The following is a 24,881-nucleotide window of genomic DNA, read 5'->3' as shown; positions in this document are numbered from 1 at the left end:
CTCCCTTTCACTGGCACATGTTCGGATGCTTTTAGTTATTATGTGAGTGACAAGCAGCAGCAAATAATTATCTGTAATATTCAATGTATATCTTCAATACTTCATTGTATATAATCATATATCATTGCGTATATAATTCAAACCTGAGAAAACATGCATTTAAATAGGTTGTGCTTTGAGATATACTGTTCATCCTGGTTTTCTGCGCTGTGATAAATACTGTGAGGAAATGCAGATAGACAGCGAGAGAAGTTCTGTTAAAGATAAACAGTAACGGGTTATGTCAGTGATACACAATGGGCATTAAAGGAAGTGTCATGATATTTAAATTTATGTTGAGTAATGGCCATACTGCCTCAGTATTCCTGTCGATAAAAAATGACGAATGGCATCTTTAGTAATTTTTCAGTTTTCTGTGGATGAGCGCTTCAGATCAATAACATGTATATTACTGAAATGTTGTTTTTCTGTGTAGTTCTGAGTGGTGGTGTGGGAAGCAGAGATTTCATGGGGGGTGGAGTCCCCCTCACGGCAGTAACTTTTGGGTTAGCGCTTTGCAGATGGCTTGTCCGTCAGCAATGCAGCTGGTCTTTGGTTTGAGAACTCATCTGTCATTCAGGCTTAATTCAAATATTTAATTCACAATATTGTATTGTACTTAATTAATATTGTACTGTATTCATGTTCATGCATCTACTTAGCATCCCTGAACAGTCTACCATTTTAACATTAATTGTTTTAATTTATCACTAAAAAGTTGGTATGAAATAATAGGATGGATGCAAAACAACTTGACACGAGAAAGACATCTGCAGTAGACACCAACAATGTATTCCACAGCAATGTTGACCAATACCTGAATTGCAGTTTTTGGTCAAAACATCTACTTCGAGGAATTTCATGTCATTTTCTGTTTCAACACCAGGCTGTTTCAATGCCAGAAATCTCTACGCCTCATCCACAACCAAAGATTGGCAGAATTATTCTGAAGCTTTTGGAGAAACACACAGAAAAATGAAAAATGTATTCCTATATTTCATGTACTGTTTTTCTAGCAAGCCAAATATCTACATAAGGCAAAGGAGTCAGGTGGGAATGTTGTGGGATCCAATCCCTAAAATAAAAATTGTCCTATCACTCTCCAGATGTGGTCTTAAGTGGCCGAATGTGAGAGAGCAGCCAACCACGCTTAGGTATAACGAAGACAAACAGATACGCTCTAAGAGCAAATGAGGGCATGATATTAAGTAACTGACGAGCCTTTACTAATGGATTCAGAGTTTAATATCTGACCGTTGCATGTTTTCCACAGTCAATAGACCGATGTGGAAAGTGAATGTAGAATGTACATTGAATGCTGAAATGCGCTACATATTATCTGACCGTGAGTGTGGTTCCAAGCTGAGCTACCTTAAAATTTGAACAATTAGGCCAGCTAGTCTATGTAAAGTGAAATCTTTAGTCGCTTGAACGGTTATTAGGAAATCTGTTCTGCCACTATACTTGAGGCACTTAGGGTTGATTTTGCTTGGTAATATTGACTCTTTATCTAAGATAGAAAGAACAATGGAATGAAAGGAGAAATGTTTTCTCAACTGAAAATATGAAGGCTGAGCTGAGAGTAGGAAGTGAATGTAGGTATACAAATAAAGTTCTTAAAGAATTCCATTATGCCAGTGAGAGGGTCGCCATTGTCAACTACGAGTGCAGAACAGAATATAATACATACTAAAACCATTTCCACTCTATTGCAGTTTGTCCACTAGATCACAGCATAGGGGATCATAGAAATTGCATTAATGGAATGTAACCAAGATTGACAGCACCACATAAATACACTTTTCATCACACAATCTGATCTGATAAATTATAACATGATTTTTTTTTGTTTTTTTTGTTAATTTGTTGTTTTAAGTATGTTTTTTTTCTGAAAAATACAACTGCATGCGAAGCATTCCCATAAAACAATGCAAAAATGAGGTAATAGTTTTTTTAATCACTTTATGTTATTTCTAAATAAATAAATTATGATTCAAATTTCAAAAGAGAACTATAAAAAAATTAAATACATACCCACAATATCTACAGTTAGTAATAAATTATGATTGTTAAATACTTAAGGCATTTCAACTCACAACACCCTGTGTAAACTATCAAAAATTCCCATAGAAAACTCCACAAAAGGAGGATGCAGTATCCTTTCTCTATATATCGTTTACATGACAGTAAAAATGCTGCCTCTTCTTGAATGACTGGCTGGTTTGGAGCATTGCACTATTCCTTTGAAAATGATGGGACGGCATAACCTCAGAACAGTCAGGGCTGCACAGCGTGAATCTTGCAGCTTACTGTAGCCTGAGCAAAGGCCTGGAATTTTGTCTTATCTCCTACCTTCACCACGTAATATCTGGCGAAGAGCTTTTAAAATGACGAACAGCATATTAATGCCCTATTTTTTTAGTGCAAACACTAAGAGAAAGGTCTCGTTGCCTTAAGCATCGCATGCTTTCTGGTATCTGAGATATGGCTTTTTTTTTTTTTTACATAGTGTCCGGGTAAATAGGAAATCTCCATACTGGCATGATGCTGTCGTTTTGGAAAAGAGGCCAAAAAACAAAGTCTAGATTGCAGATAAAAGATTATAAATACGTTATGTATAAATGCAACATCATGCAGCAGGTAGAAATTATGTGGATTACCTGCAGAAAAAAAAATCAGGCCGATTTAAAAACAGCACTTTCTCCCTTTTCTTTGAACGCTACATTGGTGAAGACAGAGAGAGGCCTCAGGATGCAGACACATGAACAGATATGATCACACATACAATTAAAACAAAACTGAAGCAATTAAAGACAATAGTGCATTCACAGAGAAGCTTCCCCTGTGTTTCCCCAAGCTAGTATACACAGTGGGCCCTGGGGACCAGGACTGGGAAACACAGGGATCGTACCTTAAATCACAGCTATTCCTTCCAAATGAGCTTAATGATGGACGATGGAAGCGCATCACGTGCAATAAAAAAAAAAAATGCGGCGAAAAGAAAAAATAAACTGCATGGAATGGCAGAGCAGAGTTACTACATTGCAAATGGACAGGGTGGACAAGAGAGGACAGGGACATGTAAGACAAGAGACAGAGTTTGGTTTTTCTCTGAGAAATGGCTTCTTGGCTTCCCCCTCGCACCCCTTTGAGTGACCTGCGCCCACACTGCCAGTGTGCGATATAAAGAGGATACTGCTTCCGTCAAGAGGACATTCTACATTGTTGTTCTAGCGTCACAGCATAGCAACCACGGGGAGAAAATCGGTTACATCGAAACACGAGTCACGCACTAACTCATCATTCTTTCCAAACACTGGATGTTTCTGTACAGCACGTTGAAATCCAACGAAAAAGAAAAACAGAACAAGGAGGTTGTCGCTATATCTACCTACCACATGTGCTTGTTATTTAGCCAATAAAGTATACGTCACAAAAAGGGGGGATCCACCAGTGGTCACTCAAATGACAAGATGAAAACACGCTACTTCATGTCTGTGACAGCCATTTACATCGTGCTAGCGTTTTTTTTCTTTGCTTGTTTTGTTAAATAAACTAAACATTTCTCAGAAAAACTAAGTCATGCACAAACAACCTCTCGTCGTTTCACACTAACAAAACAGCCCAAGCTGACATACAAACATGCATTTCGAGGGCACTGCTCAACGACACAGGAGTGCTGAAAGAGTGTGCGTATCGCCAGGGCAACCGCTTCCTGTTGCTATGGACGCATACAGGTAGTGTTGATCTACAGATAACTGAACTCACTATTGTGCATGATTGGAGTTAAGACCTATGTTTGTTTATTTGATTCTTTTACTAAATATTTGGCTTTTTGATTCACGCAAGCACTTCACAGCGTATTGAACTACTCCAAAGCCTTCATCCCTGACCTCCTTCCCGTCTTAACATCAGCCATATGGCTCCATCCATCTTCAGTGCATTGGCCCTTTTTTTTTTTAACTCACATCACATTGTCCTTGTGTAAAAATATCTGTACTCACAAGTCAGTATGGTGCATATCGCATAAACACCGTGAGGCTTAAGCTAATACAATATTGCAAGTAGTAGCTGCTTGAATTCCATGGGCTCCATGTAATTTCTCACATCTATAAAAACAGAAGCTTTAAAAAGCTAGAATACATGTCATAATGCAGTAGCTACAAATACTCGTTAGGCAAACAGGATAACCAGCTTTTTGTTGTATGTTTTTTTTTTGTTCTTAGGAAAGGAAATGTAGAGGTATGTAGAATTCCTTAACAGGCAGAGGACTGCTGCAGATTTCTGCTTTGCTAAGTAGTTACGTGGTGAAATGGCTATAGGATAGGATGTGCTACACCCCCTGTCTCAGGGGAAACTCGCTCCCAATAGACAGAAACATCTCAAATAACTTTCATCAGAAGCTAGATCCCACCTCCATCTGCAGACCAAACAACCTTCTCCTTTTTTTCTACCTCTTTTTTTTTGCTTTCAGAGAGTGTGCTTTTTTGTCCTCTTCTCCTCTTCTCCCCTCCTTGCAGTTGTCTGCAGTTGGCTCAGACAGTGGGGTCAGAAGTGGTGAAGACTCAAAACATTTGGCAAAGTGCCCGAGGAACAAGGGAGGGATAGCGGTGTGTGGGGAGGCGGTGGTGGAAACAGGGGAGCAGGGGGCGGGGGGGGGGGGGGGGGTGAAACATCAGCTGTCAGGCGTCAGCTGGGTCTCAATGTCCACCCGACAGATGGGGCACTTCCTGCTGGTGGCCAGCCACTGGTCCACACACGCCTGGTGGAAGAGGTGCATGCACGGTAGCCTCCTGGCAGAAAGGGAAATAATCAAATCAGGCAATGATGCCTAATAAAATGTGTGCTTTGATATGCATGACCATAGCAGGACAAGACAAACACAAACACGAATGCAGTAAAGGAATAAATTAATTAATGATAATTACTATATACCCAGATGCTAAAATACCCAGCCATCGATATAAATCTGTAGCTACCAAGTGTCGGCTCAAGGGGCAATGTATTTTATCGCAATTAAATAAGCAGTTAAAGAAGGCCGTGTAGGAAAAACAGGGCCGGACTTTGCCAGGTTATGGGTCACTCTGAACAGGTGGCCCTTGTCAAAGTGTTATGTGTTATATTTGCGGCGGAGAGGCCCAGTCACACTAGGTTGGCACACGCTCAGTGTCGCTAAGGAGACCAGTGGGGCAGGGAGAAAAAGGGAAGTTTAAAAATAGGGGGAGAAGAAGCAGCGAGATAATGGATATCAGGGAGAATCAGTTAGCGGGTAGCACTGCTCCTGCGCAGGAGATATCATCTCAGGGGCGACGTTAACATTGGCGGGACACGGAATAATCATCATTCACTTGTCAGAGGACAGTTCATTAAAGTCCTCACTGCCTCCCCCTAGGAAACCAAATTCATTTTAGAATTAAATACTCTTTTAAAGCAATAAATCTAGCAGGAAAAGACAGTAATCAAATCTAGGAACCACTTGCACATTTTATCAGTCGTGTTTTCCAGTGTCAGACTAGTGAAACCGCTTTCGCTTTCCGGGTCCTATTTTTCATCATCCGTAGACCACCTATCGTTTTACTTATGCTGTATTGCATATCTGGGCTGCTGGGTAAGCGCAGTGTTGATTGCCTCCATGTGCTCTCCTCACCATAAAGAGAGCCATGTGAGATAGCTAGAGTCACGTACAGCTGGAAGAGGTGGGGCCAGTCTGATGGTTACATCGGCATTGCTAGCCGGTAAGCTAACCTCTGTATCACGTTCACCCCTCCTGCCGATGGTGCGCCTGCACGTCCTGATTTGCCCATAGCGGTCGACAGTGAAGCACTAACAGTGTGTCTGTGAAACTCTCCCCCTTCAGCAGTCATGAGGAATATAGTTACGGCGCCAAAAGTTTTCCCATCCCTGAAGGTAAATTACCTGACGTCCTCTCCATCTTCCAACATGGAGAGACAGATCGTACATTTCTCATCTATGTCGGACTCCTCTTCCTCCATGGCTATTTTCAGTTCTTGGGGTCTTCTCTGTGGGGTCGTCACATTACAGCGCAAGAGTCAGAATCATCGTAGCATTTCCACAGCTAACCACAAGGGACAAATTAATTTGTGCAACTAGCTGGTCAGAAATAAATCGTGCATGAAACGTGTAAAAGTGAGTAGGGCCGTTCATTAACACAAGCTCCCCCGAAGTTTTTAATTAATTGAGATTTCATAATGAAACAAAGGACTCGTTCCATTCAGTAATAAATAGCAGTAGCAGCAGCAACATCATGGTAAGATATTGCAACTCAGCTTTTGGGAAAATTGCCCAAACTACATAAACAGTTGACCATACAACTACATAAAAAGATAATGTGGTCAAAGCAGATTTCTAACACAGATATATTATTCATTCTAGGAAGCCACTTCATTGTGTCTTTTCATCTGAAGGGCACACAAGGACGAAGAACATTTGTATAATAAAACATAAAAACCAAATGCTTTTGACAGCACCTGCAATATTAAATGTAATTGACAATTACAGGCCACAAGTCAAAGGCTAGTATGAATCATTACACAAGACCCTCTTTTCTGGTCGGAGGAAACCATTATAAAGTAGCCAGCTTCTTCCCTGTGAGAGACATCGGCTGCTGGACTGCCACTCATCAACCAAGGATGTTCAAGTATTTTTGACATTCTAATTATACATTGCTCCAAGACCTCAAATTGCTCTGGGTTTAAAAGCAGCAAGTGGGAGTTTGCTATACTGCACAATAATAACAGCAACACGCAGTGACAGCGGGAGAACTCGGCCTCACTCTGCCATTTCATTTATTTTTTGAAGCCCTGTTTCATTTTCCAGACATACATAAATAAACCACCATTACGAAAAACTGGGAAGACAGGGTCACAGGAGGTGCAACATTCTCAAGGCTAATGTTTTTTTCCCAGAAGTTGGCGTGAACTTTTTGAAAGTGTCAGCCCTGCTGCTCTGCGACATGGGGTCCTCACCTTCTTGTACTTGTGAGGGAATGTGAACCGCTCGATTATGGTCTGTACGGCTCCTCGATTGACATTCCCTAGCCTGTCTTCCAGCTGCAGCAGCTCCTGAATTTCCAGAAAGGATTGGACATTCAAAGGGTTTTCACAGCCTTCCAGAAAACAGCCTGTTTCAAATTTTAACGAATACACTTAGATGAAAGGACAGAAACTGCAAAGAGATGCCAGGTCCCGGAGACACAGAACAGCTGATAAAGCTGATTTGGTTAGATGTTACTGACAAGGAACCGACTTTTTTTGATTTCTACATGCGTAAAACTTTAATTTTTGCTGTCATGGTCGGCATGTGTTGCTGAAAAAGAGATTGAAGCAGAGTAAAAAGATCAGCAACACCAGGAATTCATCTAAACAGAAATGGGAAAATCAAGGCATTTTTTTAAGATTTTGGGGAACATGAAACTAATGCTAATGAATTTAGGCAGCAATGCACAATAACGGGAGATTTACAAAAAAAAATAATCAGGAATTAAATGCTATAAAAAAACTCAACAGGAAACAAAAACGGATTGTGAAGAGATGATCGATGTGGGGGAACACGAGTGCGGCGTTCAGCGTACCTCATAGCTCTCTCGCACTGCTGACCCGTGGCGGGAGGGGTTTAAACCTTGCAGGGCCAGTAGATGCAACTGGGGATAAGGGTAGTTTCTGATCTCATGGACAACCTGCAAAGGAAGAGAATGAATAGGAATTCACACACCTCTTTGAAGAATAAAGATAGAATATATAATGTGTCCTTGAATATGTGATTTGCTTGTATTCTGAGAGCGGCATGCTGGCTTAGTGGCAGCCCTCTTGCTTCACACCTCTGGCGCTGGGGGCTAGAATCTCGCCAGCAGTCTATGTCTGTGGATTCTGCATGTTCCCTGTCACAAGGCTGTTTCTCAGCACTCTGGTTTGCTCCCACAGTCCAAAGACGTAGTTAGGCTGATGTCGGTAAGGAGCCTGTAGGGCATGATTATGTATATGTGCTTTCCTAAAGGGGTGACATAGTGGTGCAGTGCTTAGCACTGTTGCCTCACACCTCTAGGACCAGGGTTTGAATCTCCACCAGGGTTCCATGTATGTGGGGTGTGCTACTAGTTGGGGTATTTAACATTGTTCAAAACTAAGAGAAACTTTTTATTATTACTTGTAAATTTATGAATGTTCTAGATGCACACATGTGAATACTTTTACCTTTCTTTTATAAATACAGTAAATTTGTTTATTGTGAGCATAATTCGTTCCGGAAACGTGTTCGTAATCCAAAGCACTCGTATATCAAGGTGAATTTTCCCATTATAAATAATGGAAACTCGGATGATTCGCTCCACAACCCAAAAATATTCATATAAAAATGATTAATACAAAATATAAAGTAAAAATACATAAAACAAATTAACCCACACTTCACATTTGAAAAGAATCGTGGATGGTTTGAGGGAGACGAGAGAGAGGAGAAGAAGAGGGTTATTTTGTAGGATGACTATCACTACATAACTAATGGAATCACTGCTATCTGTTTAGACTTTAACAAGGAACCTATCAATGACAGCTGCTTTTGCCTCCTTTTCGATTTCGTGGTAATGTAGACATTGCATTGTCGTTAAACAGATTCATCGCTCGTACTGCTATGCCCTTATTCGGGTGGTGCTTTTCTACTAAATTTTGACTATACGAGTGAGGCACGCAGACTGAGACGGAGCATGGGAGATTACCCACAATCCTGCAGTGAGAGAGACAGAGAAGAACCATAGGCTGAGTTGTGATCACGTGACGCTCGGCAGACAAAGCGTATACGTAATACTCATATTGCAAGACTTTGCTCGTTTATCAAGTTAAAATTTGTTTGAAATTTTTGCTCATCTTGCAAAACACTCACATACCAAATTAATCGCAATCCGAGGTTTGACTGTATCTGTGCATCTCAAGAAATTCTGAACGAAGACATTTTAGCTCTATATGATGTCACATCATGTAACATAATGTCCACATCTTAAATGTTTTACATGGCCTTGCAAAGTAAAGAGAGTATTGGACAGAAATGAATAATTGACATATACAAGTATACAATTATGATCAAATCCATGCATATGAGTATTTTATAAACCTGCCCCCCCCCAACCCCCCAAGTAATCTTTGATCCAGGTATGCTCACCACTTGTGCTGATGAGTTATTTCTGGGGAAGTGATGCATTCTGGGAGAGGCAAGGTAATGTTGATAGTGCTGTGGGAGCTGCTGCACTTGATACTGATGGTGAGGAAGGCCTGCATCCACGCTCAGATCCCTGAGGAGACAAGGTTTCTCATTGCTGGTTTGTCAACTTGAAATCCTGGTGCAAGAAAATTTCTGTTTCACTGCTTGACACATAAGGAACAGCCCTGCAGGAGTTTTTTGTCATATATACTATGCTGCTGTAGAAACTGAAGCAAATAACTACCAGCAAATATTCAGGCGCTCATACAACTACTATGTTTGGATCCCTCTGTATACCTAAAATGATACAGGAGTGTCATGTAAAAATGTAATCGAAGCATTGTTTTTCATTTAATTTACATTAAATGTAAAAGAACATATATATATATATATATATATATATATATATATATAAAAGAAACATTTGTATCTGGCTGGCTTAACTTGACAGGAGGTACAGAAGCTGCTAACTCACCAATCGGTGCCTTCGGCTAGGTAGCGCGGCTGCTGCGGGATTGGCTGAGGGACGTGCAGTGAAGGGGCGTAATCATAGCTGGAGCGCAGCCGATGTGGGTGCAGGGGGACTCGCTCCTGTGTTCTCCTAGACAGAGGTACAGCTCTGTTAGCGGCGGGGGGGGGCCGCGGGGGGGTCTCAGCAGCAGGGTGCATTGGAGCCTTTTTAGGCACCATTTCCAGTTCGTATACTTTCTTTTTTTAATTTTATAACAGTTGTATAATAAATGCGTTTAGCTTTAAGTAAAAGTGTACTGTCCCAGAATTATGAGAATAGGGTACTCTATAATTCTTCATTTAAAAAAAAAAAAAACACTGCCTGTGGGTTACTGGAATCCATCAATCCATTTTCTACTCCCAATTATCAAATGCAGGGTCAAAGGTATCCAGAAACTATCCTAGAAAATAGAGGCACAAGGCAGGGTTCAGCCTAAGACGCGGCATCAACCCCTCACAGGACAGTCACAGAGATGTCTTAGAATATTCAGATAAATGTACTTAAATCTTTTGCATGTGCTTTTATGAAGTACAGGTGCCTTATAAATCACCCACAGAATGACCTGGAGCTGCAGACATCCGGCCATAAATCACATGTAGGACACTTCGCCTTTATGGACGGCCAGCAATGCCGCCCGTACCTGGAGTGTGGAAGGATGCGCCGGTGCTGGGCCTCCAGGAGCTGCTGCTGAATGAGGTACTGCTGGTGTAAGGCCTGAGGTAGGAAGGGGGGGGCCGGGACGTCCTGGAACTGCGGGGTCGGCAGAGGCGTGAGGGGCTGGTGCAGCTGTGAGGCGTGCTGGTGTGCGGGCGGCAGGTGGGCCGTCATGGCCGGCTGCGACTGACTCGGGTGGGGCAGGGGGAAGTCGGCAGACATTTGGGTTTGGGGACCAAGGTGGAAGTGTCGGCAGGAGGTAGCATGGTTGTGCTGATGCCTGTTGAAATGGGCCCCTGCAAGAACAACGGTGGAATGGTTCAGCAGCGGAGAATCACCAGACTAGGCTTAGAAAGTGCTGCTCGCCAAACAATCGCCCAACCCAAAGTCGTAGCGAGTATAACCCAGTAGCAGATATACATCTTCAGACTGATTTATTGGGTCTAGCAGGCTGTGTATTGCTGATTTCGGTAGTTTGTCTAGTTCAGGCTCCACGTTTTTTCTTCTCAGCTCTGAAATGATCTTTCCACCTTTCCCCACACTGTACATTTAAAGCGCGTGAGTCCTGTACACACGTACCTACAGGAATCGTTTGCCAGCTACACTACGGCTTCACCTTTGACCGTGTGGATGTTCACGGCTGTGATAGCGTCGCAGACATAGACAATGGTCATAACTGACGTTCTATTTTCCCATTAACAGGGAATGAAATCCAATCGGGGGACATTTACTGCTCAGTGTAGGTTTCCATGTTTCCATTACTGTAGCCGCATTTTGAAATAGTTGTGAGTTACCCGATATGTTCAGATGACTTTTCACCTGCATTCTTTCCTCTCCACTTTGTACTTTTTCAATATTGAATTAAAGAGCGTTATCAAAATATTTTTTGCTCTCATTCTAAAAGCACAGATACGCCCGTGATGGTCAAGAGTTGCGTACCGTACTAATTATAAATGTCTGCAGATTTTGGTCGACACTCCCAATAGCTGCTTATAAACAGTCCTGTTGTTGTAATGAAACATAATCTACGTTACATTATCTATGTTACAGAATGAAGAGCAGCTGATGCCTCGCGGCCCAGTGTTATCGCGGCTGTGAGAGAGGATGAGCCAAGCATGTAGGGTGGTGTACGGTCTGCAGCAGGATGCTACCTATAAAATATGCAGCATGGATCCCTCATTTCTGACGTTCAGTGCCAAGCTTCAGGTTATTTTCCTTGTTATACCCCTACATTTGGGAATCACCTGTTCTACACTGATGCTTGCCCTACCCCTCTGGCCCACACTAGAAAGTGATCTGAGATATATAAGCTGCGTAGTAGTGGAACAGTTCGCTTGATCTGAAAAAGCAGCACAAAGCTATTAGAATAAAACAAGCTCTGAGGTTACTAGTGGCTGCAAGGGATCGTATAAAAATAATTTTGCTGGTGTTGGAGAATGGACCGTTATTTTTATGCATTGTTTCCCAAGGTATTCAATTTCAATGCAACCAGAAAGGAAGCTTTGACTTGGCACGTGTCTGTCAAGGTAATCCTCTCCTACGTGTTGATCCATTTTGACAGTCATGCCAGAATGCTGGTATTTACTCTAGGGAATGTCTCACGCACACAGTCTCATAATATGAAGAATATCCCATAGAACATGAAGATAAGACAGTCTCCTCTGTCATAAATAGGTATCTATAGGGGATTTATATTTAATTTGTTAAAATCTGCAGAACTTTTTCAAACGTGTGCTTATCTGTGCCCCTCTATCGCTGTTGACTATGAAAATAGGTTGTAACAGCTAGTCCAGAATTTTTAAATTGGTGATTAAGCCACTTTTCAATACGTTATTTTACTTTGATGTGCAAATTCAGCTTTATCACCCTGAGGATCCCAGTCTTAAAATCAATATCACGCTACAGGGTGCCTGGGTCCAGATGATTAGGCTCCTCTAGCACTCGCTCTGCTCGCAGCTCCAAAGAAACACCCAGTGAAGCGGCAGAAATGACGCGGCACTGGAACAGCTGGTCAGCCATTACCACTGCGTCACACAGACCCCACAGCAGAATAAATGTGCACATCTCCTAGTAGCCAGTGTTATTATTATTTTTTTCAATCTTAACTTATTCTCTATCCCATCTGTGCAATAGATAATTAATGGTGTGCTAGGGTGGCATGACCTCCAGCTCAATGTCATCTGCAAACTACTTCCACCGCAGCCACAGAATAGTCACATAATCAGAAATCACCTAAAGAAATAAACAAGCAAATAAATGATGAATTTATATGACGATCATTACATAGTGACACTGCAAACACCTTCAAAGTGCGTCTGGCTCTCGGTATACCTTTCAATGCCAGCCTTTGTATTTCTTAACGCAGATTTGTTTTCAAAAAGCATGACTCAGAAATGAACACACAAACTGCAGAGGATGATGGTGAATATATCTGAATTAATATGGTCACAGCTTAGTGTTGCTATTTTTAGCATCTTGTCCAGTATTTGCTAAAGCCTTTCTTTTGTAAGTGTTTTTGAATCAATGAATTACAAATATTAGTTACTGAATTCTGTTCAATGATCTGTATTGATTTGTATTAATCATCTTTACATTGGCTCATATAATGAACAGGAATGATAGAAGTCCATTTTGTGCAGCCTCAGTTGAAAAGTCTACATTCTAGATGCTTTTTAACTGACACATGCAGTGCATTCTGCTGTGCTAGAGGACCATCTTCAGACACATCACTTCCCAAAAGAGACACGTAATGTTATCTACAATTCATTATGACCTTAGATGCTATATTTAATACTGCCCCAGGTCACAAACCAACTGCTGAAGCTTGGACACACAAAAGATATTATGGTTACATAGTCAGTTGAGCGCAAAGTCCTGTCAGCCTTTGTGTTAGTTTATGAGACCTGCTGGCCGTATCGCAAAGCACTTTATACTTCAGTCAAGACCTTGACACTCAGGGTGACTCACTTGTAACTCAGTGATCAATGTGCCAGGGCGACAGTGTTACTAGAAACATCAATACACTGAACACAGTACATAAGAATATATTCATCAAAGAGAAAATGTTCGGTGAAGACCATCATGAAGGGGTACAGTTCTGTTCAAGATCAGATTTACCTTTCAAGATCACACCGGCATTCGAAGTCACCAGTTTTCAGCATATGTTACTCTCAGTCAAACCAGTCATTCATAAGCAGGTCAACAAACCAATGAAAAGCAAGTGAAGAATTCTGTTCAGCCAACCATACGGCTCTCGCAGTTCAGGTTCACAACAGGCCTGGAGCTTATCCCAGGAAACACAGGGCAAAGACTGGATGGCATCCCAGTCCATCACAGGGTGCATACTCACACTACGGGCAATTTACAACAATTAATTCACCTATTTTAGACTGTAGCAGGAAAAACCTGGAGGGGTTCCTCTCAAACACAAGGAGAACGTGCAGAATTCCACGCACACCAAGCCTCCGGGGGAAGTAACCCCCCCATCCCTAGAGGTTCTCGGCTACAGAACTACCCACTGTGCCACCACGTCACAGCTCAAAGATTTTTAAATCAAACTTAAATGCCTTGCATGCCTTGAATTGCAGTTACCTTGCAGGATCCCAGTATATCCGGAGTATAGCAAAGAGATGCATCACCCACCTTAGGTGCTGTGAGACAACTTCAGCTGATGGCAGGTTGATATAGACATGTGTGTACCTCAGTTTTCCCTCTGCTACTCAGCACCCACACTTCTACTCAATCCACTCAAATATTTCCGTGGTCAGTTAAAAAAAAAATATCCAGCCTCATGTTTTCAGTCATACTTGAGACGTAGCTTGTTTCGCAAGCTGTGGCATGTTTACACAACTATGCCTTTGAAGGGGTGCAGCGGAGAGCAGCGGAGAGAGGCTTGACAACAGATTTCACATTATTAATCACCCCTGCCCAGGTAATCATCTGGGGCACACACACACCAGAACGACCCAAATTTCCAAAAAACTTTTTAAAACAGCGACGTAATTCATGAAGACCGCGCTGACGATGCCAGAGTCACTACACCGTCATATTCTGCAAATATATAAAACAGGGTTAGCTGGAATAATCTCATGGCAGGAGACAACAATGTTGTGGCACACAGTAATAATGCATTTTAGTGTCATACTCTACACTGAAAAGATAACTAGGCATGAATGCAGCAAAAAATTATGGGCAGGTAATTTAGCCTAGGGGAAGTCAGTGGTGGGTGGGAGGGGGACAACGGTATCGCGCAAACCATAACACCGCCATAACAGCACCTTAACACCGCCATAACACTGTCTTAACATTGCCATAACACCACCTTAACACCGCCATAACATCGCCATAACACCACCTTAACACCGCCATAACACTGCCTTAACATCGCCATAACACCACCTTAACACCACCTTAACACCACGTTTGAGATATTTCTTCTTTACATTGAGATCCTTGTGTGCTGAAGAGGGAGAGGCTAAATCCTGGATAAATCCTGGGGGTGCCTGTGGGTGTGTATTTGTAATTATTACATTGTGGGAACCGGATTTCCCCACAGTGTGATAAAACCTGCAACTTTTTTTTTCTTGTGGGGACATTTTTTCAGCCCCATAAGGATAATTGCAACTTTATAAAAGATCTATGAATGCAATCAAAAAACTAATAATTCTTGTGTTTTGTTTGGTTTGTTATGGTTATGGTTAGAGCTGGATAGGCGTTAAGATCGTTTTAGTTGGGATTAGGGTTATGCCCATAGAAATTAATGGAGAGGCCCCACAAAGATATAGATACCTAATCTATCTATCTATCTATCTATCTATCTATCTATCTATCTATCTATCTATCTATCTATCTATCTATCTATCTATCTATCTATCTATCTGTTTGTGTGTGTGTGTGTGTGTGTGTGTCAGTGTGTCTGTGCCTAACAGAGTAAACAGAGACAGATATTACAAGTCTATTTGCCATTTTCTATAACCATCTTCTGCTTGGTCATCTTTTGCATTGCCTTTGTTCAATCATTTTTTGTTCCATTCTGTATTCTGCAGCATTATTGAAGCCTATTGATAGAGCAAATTTGCATAAATTACTTCCTTTGAGAGGTTACTTATGCAGCCACAAATGCTAAAATAAGAATGATTCAGCAATAACAGTGTGCATTAATCACTTACGTGCATTACACGTAATCATCTTCAATCAGAAGCAGTTTGTATCTTTCCCAATCAAACGTAATAGCAGGGCTATTTGTCGTGCTGCTGTAAATTAAAATGACCTAATTGAAGATCATACCTATAATACAGCATAGCATGTCCACGAGGAAAAATACTGCTTTATTACTGCAATATTATACAGTTAGACATTTCATACTAATGAAAACGAACATGCTAGTATTTAGTATTTTGCTAATAAGCCTATTATTATATATGGCTATACTGGGTTACATGTAATCACAATAAAATTACTTGTATATATATATATATACATATCAGACGAAAATACCAAAACCAAATCGCTGGCAATAATGTTCCTGCTTCTGTTTTTTTTTTTTTTTTTTAATAAATACCCTCAGTGGTCATGATATGAAACATTCGACTCGGTACAAGCTCCTACTGACATTATTGTTTAGGTGTGGGACTAGCAAGTGGGTTTCAGCGAACTAAGAGACAAAAGTTCAGATTCCGAAGAATATGTATAATTACACTTTTCTTAGTACCACATTTATGATTACATTTCCAGAACAGTTGGCTTATCCTGGCAGCTGCATATTTATTTAAAATTGGGACATTAAACCTGGAAAATGTCAAGGACATGGAAAAAAGTATTCTATAGATGGAGGGTTTTTTTCCACATTTCCCTATTCAGCAAATGTATATATTTAATCAGAAATTTTGGATAGCGCCCGTCACCTATTGATTTAATGATATGAACGAATTATTGCAATAATTTATACATGTATTAAATCTTTCAGAAATATGCTGTTATGACTTTCGTTAATTCTCATTAAAATCAATTTTGTACTTCGTTTTATGCGACACGTCGTTTTATAGTTAAAATGGCATCCACTATAACTGGCGCAGAAAACGAGCTGTCGCTGTTTGTAGTCAGACCCTGATAAAATACCGTACTTCCCAGTACATGAAGAGAACGTGTTAATAATGAATGTATCAGATGCAAATGTAATTCAGCTCTCTACTTGATAACAGATACTCTCTAAATATTTAATTCGCTCACATTCGGGCTTCTAACAGGATGCCTGCTACACGCTGGATTATGGATCCACATTAAAAACAAACCTCAATGGCTTCCTAGACTCCTGCAAATTACCATTTATAACCGTACTCCTGCCGGCCCTTGTAGGAAGGTGACAGCACCGTTCTTGGTTTATTTTAAATAAGTTATGTAGCAGAACTGTGAATACTGATGATTCCCTCCTGTTTATTTGATTGATATGTGAATACGTTTCCCAGGCCAATTAGCAAACCTCTTCAACCGGGACCAGGCCAGTACCAAAGAAAACCTATACGGGGTGGCACAGTCATAGGCCTAAATCTACAGAATATGTTTATGTTTTAATTACTTCAAATTCATATAGGCACAATTAATGCTGATGTGATTAAACAGTGCTGTGCTTTGACTATTCAAATCAAAAGATGTATTAGGTTCTTACTGTGTTTGAAAGGTGTTGAATAGCACTGCTTACAGTACCTGGGTGTTCATTAGAAGCTCAGCCTAGCTGCCTAGCCAGCTCCCTGACATCTGTGTGCTTGTAATGTTCTATTTGCCTCACTTGTAGGTTTCTTCAGACAAAAGTGTATTAATCAAGTAATTATTCAGGCGAAAACTTGTGCTGGCCTGATCATATGTTGGTTTTACATAAACTGAAGGACATTTGGCAGATAAGCTTTAATGGACATTGACCTGGTGTACAGTGCAGTTATTTTTGTGGCGATTATGTTCTGGGTCATTGATATGGTTTAAAAATGCAGTTACACTGGAAGAAAAGAGAAAAAAACACAACGGTGTGAAAGGTCCCTAGCACGCCATCGCTCATGTTCACAATAAGCTGTCAGGTAATAATATTACTTATTATTATGCGATTACTGGCCAGTGTTTATTTTGAATGCTGTATAAATGAAATGCAATTGGATGATAAGAGTAACTACCAAAATTTCTATACATGTATACGTACATACATACATATGTTGATAAAAAAATATAATCAAAAGATTTGTGTATCCTGGACTTTTGCAGGCACAGTTTGTGCCTTGCACCTTACATGGAGGAACAGGCGACCGGAATAAACAGCGTTAACCAGACAACCTAAATGGCCATGAAAAAATACAATAAAACTTAAATGTGCTTTTCAAACCAGCACTGATGTGTGGATGAAGTATTTATCTTTATTATAATTTACATGTTAAGCAACTAGCAACACTTATACAAATCTTTTATTTTTATATTCATATCTTTAATATGTTTGATTGATCAGTTGCTTACATGACTAACTAGTTTCTTGCTAAATGCTATGTGAAAACTGTAGGGACAAAGGCAAAGAAATATGCCATAATGTCCAATAATCCAAGCAAAATTATCCAGTTTTACTAGGATAAATATATGTAAGTTGCATGTTTATAAAATTATATAATGTATAGGTAGCCTGTTTAAACTGACAGACAACTAAAATATATGTATATATATATATGTGTGTGTGTGTGTGTGTGTGTATGTGTGTGTGTGTGTGTGTGTGTGTGTGTGTGTGTGTGTCATGGACCTGGCGTTCTGCACATTGCTTAACTATATTAATACAGAATGACTTTCATACAATGTCAAAATACATTATTTGCTTTGTTAGATTTCAACTGATCTTTTAAATATACTGTTATCCAAACTAATTTATACACTTTACCCAAGTTACCAGCCTAAATCAAAATTTCTATAATACATATTCGAAAATATACTTCTGCATTCTAGATTTTAATTAAATTTGTATTCCAGGTAAACTGTAAACAAAACCAAACATGGTGCCAGATTGAGTCATGTCCTTTGACCAGGAGTAAATCTATATTTCTTGCATAAGTCACCTGGTTGTATTTGTGTCATCAGCAAAACAAACACGTGTGTTGCCGTGAGGGAACACATCGCTCAAGTCGTGTATAAAGAGTCCGACCTTCTGCAGGAACCACTCAATCTCCCCTAGACAGCCCTTAGTGTCTCCAGCTCCTTCATCTTCCCAGCCCAAAAGTGCAATATATAATGCCGAACTGGTATAACCGCACTGGCTAATGCCCTTCACCTGAGAATAAATAAGTGAAACACGGAGCCGAGTGTCTCCATCCCCCCTCCCCCAAACTTGTGAGTGCATTCTGGGAATGCCTGTGCTTTTCCCAGACCACAAATGTCAGCGGCTCTTGCCAGTTATGGAATGAGAGCGGCTGAGAGATCGGCATCTGTTTTGCTTTGCAAAGCACATGCCACTCCATCCAGAAGCAAGGCAGAGCACACTCCGCAATCAGAAAATAACCCACGACATTCACCGGCAACAAACAGCCCTCTATGGAAAAACAACAGCAGTCTCTTAAAATTTCTGATTATTCTCTTAAGAAGTAGTTTGCTGTCCGTTGCAGCACAGCTTTTCTTCAGCATAACCAACCATGTGCCCAAAATGGATCAACAGCAACAAAGGCACACATCATCTAACTTAAGCGCACCGTCCCTAGGAATTACAGTTCCATTTAGTTCACCTCAACAATATCTAAAAATGTTACAACAATAAAAGTGCAACCATTTAGCCAGACTGAATACTTTTCCCAGTGACGGGAACAGTATGGGTCATGTTTAAAGTTAATTTTCCATAGTATTTTAAGAGTCTGCTACTAAATGTTAACGTCAGAGTTCTCACTATACGAGTGCAATTCAAGAACAAAATCATAGTAGGAATTATGTACAGAGTCATCACGGTCAATACAAATTCCTTTATTCACTGACACTATATCAGAAGGCAGTAGTCAGAAAAATTATATAGCAATAGCTTTTCACTCAAAATGGTTTCACGGCATGTCCAAAACCTATACTGGGTTTAAAATACACACCAAATATCATATAATGTGTATCATCTTTGCTTATTTACGATGACACTAAACAAATCCTGACGACCGAACTTCATTTTAGTGCCCTGTATCTAGCTGAGCAGCTGCCCGTGTTCATGTTCCTGCTGAAACTATGACAGACGTGTGATGTCAGTCCCAGATCATATGTATTCAAGTCACACACAGATGCTAACCTCACGTGACAAGGACTCGGAAGGTGACGGCTGAAACGACCAATGTTCCAACAGCGGCAGCATGACAGAATTTTCAAGCACCCTGAAGATGTTCAAATAGCAGTACAGAAAGCCATTTTCAGACACTCCAAGGACCCCACAGGATAGGAGTGAAATTATCTGTTATTTCGTTAGAATAGATATATCAAGCACAGATGCTGTCATTAAAACAAAAAAAAGCAGACTGAGTTAGTCCTCTTTAGTGCTGACATTTCAGAAAGCATATATTACTAGTCTGTGTCTAAAATTCTTGACTGATACTAGTTTGGTTTTTATGTGTATAAACACCTCAGAGGTTCTGTTAATTATATTATTTGCTGCACGAGGAATCAAGATTACACCTTGCCCAAGAAACAATACCAGAGGAAGAGTAATTTATATAGCTTTGTATCAGAATTGAGTTTACACTGTTTCCCTAACGAGTCATTAGGGTATGTGTCAACTTTAGATCATACTCATTATAGAGTGGACCTGTATGCTTTTTTGTTTGTTAATACAAATATATATTCCCATATGATTTAACTCTATATAACGAATGCTTGCCTTAACAACAAATATGTTTGAGCACCTGAGCAAAATATTACAGGGCCTGCATGTCTTGTATTTGAGATTAAGGATTTAAAACCCAGTTCTTAATCCTCTCCAGATCATCAGTAATAAACTGAAGACTATGATGAAAAAGCAAATAAAGTCCTGACAATTTATTTTCAATTCAATTATCTCCTGACTAGATCAACTTAAAGTACAAATTGGATTAATTAAATTACACGGTGAAGTTATCAATTTAATATAATTCTTATTTTGCCAGATTGATTCTATATTATGTACTTTGCATGCATTTTATCAGAAGCGATAAAGGTGAATAAGATTGCAAAGCAAAATTGAAGTTAACGAGATTATCTCTACACGTTTCATGATTCGTTCAACGCTTCACAGATGATTTGCAGGCTCGTAACGTCTGCAAAATGGAGGCCATTAATGCCAGTGTTTTCTCCCCCCACATGTCCACACTGACTGCTCAACACAAGGGAGACTAATAAGAAATCAATATCTATCAGTCAGTTAGACATCCAGCGGGACACAGCAACCCACAGTGGTTCTGTACTGCACAGATGGGAATTGCCTGCACACCAACACAAACAGCAGAAGGTCACTTGGACAGCGGACTTAACAATCTATATATTTCTGGCAATGCTCACGGCTTTCTACCATTCCTGTTAATCAAGACATTTCCACAGTTAATGTTAGGCTTTCATTTGGGTACCTCCCCAATTCTTATATATTTGGATGGCACACAATTTATTAAATATAAAGTTCTCTGACATCCATTGGAGGACAAACTGGACTATGATCTCATAGATTAGCTATCGATTAGCTATCGATTAGCTGTGAAGTGCTCTCTTATGTTAATGGAATGTTATTGGTATAATTAACAAATAAAAAAATATATAGAGAATTCATAAATTCTAAGTAGAACATGCTAAATTAATATTTCTATGACAAAATTACCAAGTTACTCCTTTAAAAGTTATAAGGTTCTGAAAAAAATGGCAATCGCTGATTTTTCTTAATATGACCTCTGTGCTATATGGGCTATTAATAATTTGGAAAATGTAGAAGTATCAATACTATACTAATTTAAACTGCCATAGCTTCTATTTATACATTAAAATGTTAAATACATTGGTCCATGTTTGGCAAAAATCATCAGCATATAAATGTCATAAATACTGCAGCATTTTACACATTTAAGTTCAATGAGAAAATAAGTACTTCACTAAATAGCAATAAAAACCAACCAAAGCAGATTACATACCTGGAAATGACAGAGACGGAAGACTTTCAGCCTTTTGAATAGACAGATTAAAGAATTTTGCTCGGTCGATTTTTCTCCCTGGACTTGGAAATATAACTACTAAACAACAGCCCTTAAATCACTAAATACCGGTTACGTCCAGATAGTATTTAGATGCTTATAGGTTATTAAAAAATAAAGAAAAACATCAATTCAGGGCTAGAACTACCACAAAAAACCTATAATAATATGACATTTCATTTACATAATAAAAAAATAACATCCTTAGAATGAATCAAAGTTTATAGTTTGAAATCTATTTATAAAATATTGAAATCCAAAATACAACTGGCAGGTTTACAATCCTTAATTATTCTTCCTTTTTTTGTTTAGAAGAACAATAGGAAACCGAGGTAATATCGTAAAAACGTAAATCGGCAAATTCTACATTGCATTTGCATCAGTGCTGCTGTTTGTTGAGTAGAGAGACTTCAAGGTGCAGTTCACAACCTTCTCGCTCGAATGTCACAAACAACCCTGTCACACAGGGATTCAGGAGGACAAGAAGAGGATACGCTCGCTACCTATAGACACACAGCTCGGTGCTAATTATCCCACTAAGAACCAAAAGAAGCTATTACAAGTAGGGTCCTTTTGACAAAAAAAATGAGGAATTTAATGAATAAATACAGCGAGTGTATTAAAAACAGGTTTGTGATGACTAAAGCACAAAAGAGGTAGCTTGGTGAGCTAGTAGCACAATAGAAAAGGTACAATGAAAGGAGAGGCACAATGGAATTTTGAATTGATTGAGGCAATGAACAGATGCCTTCGCTTACGTTTTTTTGCTTATTTATCAAGCTGTATTTCACAGCGATGCATTTTTTTTTTAATCCTAAGATTTAAAATCACGGCACCTTCAAGTGCCTCAGCACAATTATCACAGAAATGACTGCAGAGATCAGCTCATTCAGGCCTTATGATGGTGAAAGTGAGGAAATAGTCTATCTTTGTCACAGCAGGGGGGCGGGGGGGGGGGGGGGGGGGTAAGACAATAAATGGAAATCAGCAAGAAGCACACTGAAGGTTAGGAAAAATACTATATTCTTTATTGAAAAATATTAGTATATGTGGAACTGTGTAATAATAAATTCCATGCAAAAAAAGACTGAAGGCAAGACCCACCATGCTCAGTATAGGGTTAACAGAACAAAAGTAGCATCCAATGAGCAGATGTGTATGCTACAGCACATTACAGTACAGCAGGGTACATCTTTTCTACAGAAAGATTACATTGGAATTCGCTATTCAATGTAAAACAAAAAGAATAAAACATGACCATGCATTAAACTCTAATACAAGAACAAAAGGCAGAGAACCACAAACCAAAGAATAAGACATTTTCGATTCTAAAAAAGGACTTCTATAGCAGTGCAAGAAATAAACATCCCTGTGAAATGGATAGCATTTTGTACTTAGGTAATACGTGTAAAATTTGCATAGCAGGAAGCCACGGGGAGAGAATTCTCATGGGAAAAATTGCTTGGGATTTGTCTAGCCATATATAGAATAGCTAGAAATTGTTTTTTAAATTTCAAGGAAACAAAGGGTCGTACACATGAACGGGATTATGATGGGCTGTTCAACCATTAAAGCAGGTGCAGTGTGCCATTTCGTTAAAAGGATTTCAGGGTATTTCTCGATTGCCAATTAAGCAAATAATTTCGAAAATAATTTCGGCCGACGCTATTCTTAAGGCGACAGCTGAAAACCTGCAACGAGGCGATCTGAATTTGGGGTAAAATGAAACGTGATGAAGTATCAAGTATTCGGTTTCATTCAGAATACATTCATTTTTGGTACAATGCACCTTTAAAGGGAGAAAATGGAGACAAAATCTTTGAGTTCGATCAAGCCCAGCTATAATCGAAACTATAATAAGCAAAATGTATCCACTTTACAAGAATTTACAGCATAATGTAGCTAGTCTATCAAGACTGGATGGGAGGTACACAATGACATTTGTTTTAATTTCTATTGCTACAATGGGTTATTTAGTATACAGCAACTTGACAGAAAAGACAAAGGTTTTCTATAGAAGGTTATTTTTTAGTCTGTTACACAGGAGGATACTGTATGAGTGAGTTCTCTCTTTAATGCCAATGTCGTCTTCTGATGGAAAGAGGAAATGAGGAAGAGGGGATTCACAATACAGCTAAATGCAGAGTACAGGCAGAGGCCACACCACACAGCCAGCAGATGATCATTAGCTACACAATGGAGGGGGGACAAAGATCTGATAAATGCAGAATGTAGAGCCAGCCTCGATACTATGAAACAGGGAAAAGAACAGAAATATAAATCACAATGAAATCACCGATGCTACTATTTAGCTTAAAACTGCATTCTTACATAACACAGACATCGCTTTATATGAGGTAGTTCATTAATTTCCGTTAAAATGATTGTACCTAGATCGATGAGCTAGACAATAAGGCACATCGTGCCTGTTCTGTATTCTGGGAGTAACACTACCGATAATTCTGAATGGCAATATGAATTTTTTATCTTGTGGCATCAGAAAAGGCGGCTGTGTCCACTGACAAAAGATTGAATGTTTTTATTTTCCCTGTTATGCCTAAAGAGCTAGTACAGGACATTCTGTCTGTCTCGTTACACGTTGTATCAAGTGATAATCATATTACACACGTCTACATTATGCATAAACATTTCAAACGAGGCAAAATGTCATGCAAAGACAAACTGCTAGGCCTTTTGATCTCATTACTAAAGCTAGTGAACTTCAACGGACGCTTCCCTAAAACTGCATCTGGCAACATACCTGAAACATATGGGATTTGTAGCAACCTTCCTAGAAAACTACCGATAAATAGAAAATATATTAACGCTAAAAATGCTGCGCTACAAATGATCGTGAGACTGCAGATTAAATTCAAAATATCAAAACAACATACAATTAATTATGATAAATCGCGAAGCAAACTCGGGTGATTTTACTTCACACTGGCGACCGATCGAGCTAGCCTGCTAATAGGACCTATTACCCAGTGCAAAAGTACATGTAGCCTAATAAGCTATGTGGCTACCTCGAAAAGCAGATATTTAGGAAGAGGCCATTTCTAATCATAGCAAATAAATGGAAAGAAACAATACCTCTATTTCTCACTGAGCCAAAAACGGGAAGGACCAGATATCCAACATGCACTAAAACCATCCTGCGATCCTTTGTTAGCGCTGCAGCCTGTGAAACAGATGGCCCATGGAAATGGTCCCTTCCAATTCCCTATACATTCAAATGTGGGGCAGAGTCTGCAGCTGCTTAGCAAACAAAGGCG

General features: G+C 39.7%; 1 protein-coding gene across 4 annotated transcripts; it reads right to left on the bottom strand.

The window, feature by feature from the left end:
* Positions 1-4,694: 4,694 nt before the first annotated feature.
* Positions 4,695-24,872, bottom strand: rnf165a (ring finger protein 165a). 4 transcript variants are annotated; one of them, XM_049019211.1, is made up of 8 exons: positions 24,700-24,872; positions 10,401-10,710; positions 9,725-9,850; positions 9,211-9,340; positions 7,631-7,735; positions 7,026-7,121; positions 5,956-6,059; positions 4,695-4,832 (listed from the first exon to the last, which is right to left on the bottom strand). In XM_049019211.1, exons 1-8 carry the CDS (start codon positions 24,758-24,760, stop codon positions 4,715-4,717), a joined length of 1,050 nt encoding a protein of 349 aa, XP_048875168.1. In that variant the 5' UTR covers positions 24,761-24,872; the 3' UTR covers positions 4,695-4,714. The 4 variants fall into 4 exon arrangements, 3 of the variants coding, with proteins under 3 accessions (XP_048875168.1, XP_048875170.1, XP_048875169.1); XM_049019213.1 differs by lacking the exon at positions 24,700-24,872 and adding an exon at positions 21,547-21,605; XM_049019212.1 differs by lacking the exon at positions 24,700-24,872 and adding an exon at positions 18,493-18,536.
* Positions 24,873-24,881: the final 9 nt, after the last annotated feature.

This window comes from Brienomyrus brachyistius, chromosome 7 (genome assembly GCF_023856365.1).
Source record: "Brienomyrus brachyistius isolate T26 chromosome 7, BBRACH_0.4, whole genome shotgun sequence".
NCBI lineage: Eukaryota > Metazoa > Chordata > Actinopteri > Osteoglossiformes > Mormyridae > Brienomyrus > Brienomyrus brachyistius.
This window is presented reverse-complemented; position numbering and strand designations above follow the sequence as displayed.

Coding starts and splice junctions, on each gene's coding strand:
- rnf165a (XM_049019211.1), bottom strand. CDS start 24,760: ATGGTTTTAGTGCATGTTGGATATCTGGTCCTTCCCGTTTTTGGCTCA. Junction 9,851..10,400: donor CGCATCCTTCCACACTCCAG/GTACGGGCGGCA, acceptor ACCTCTGTCTAG/GAGAACACAGGAGCGAGTCC. Junction 6,060..7,025: donor TCCCTCACAAGTACAAGAAG/GTGAGGACCCCA, acceptor ACGACCCCACAG/AGAAGACCCCAAGAACTGAA.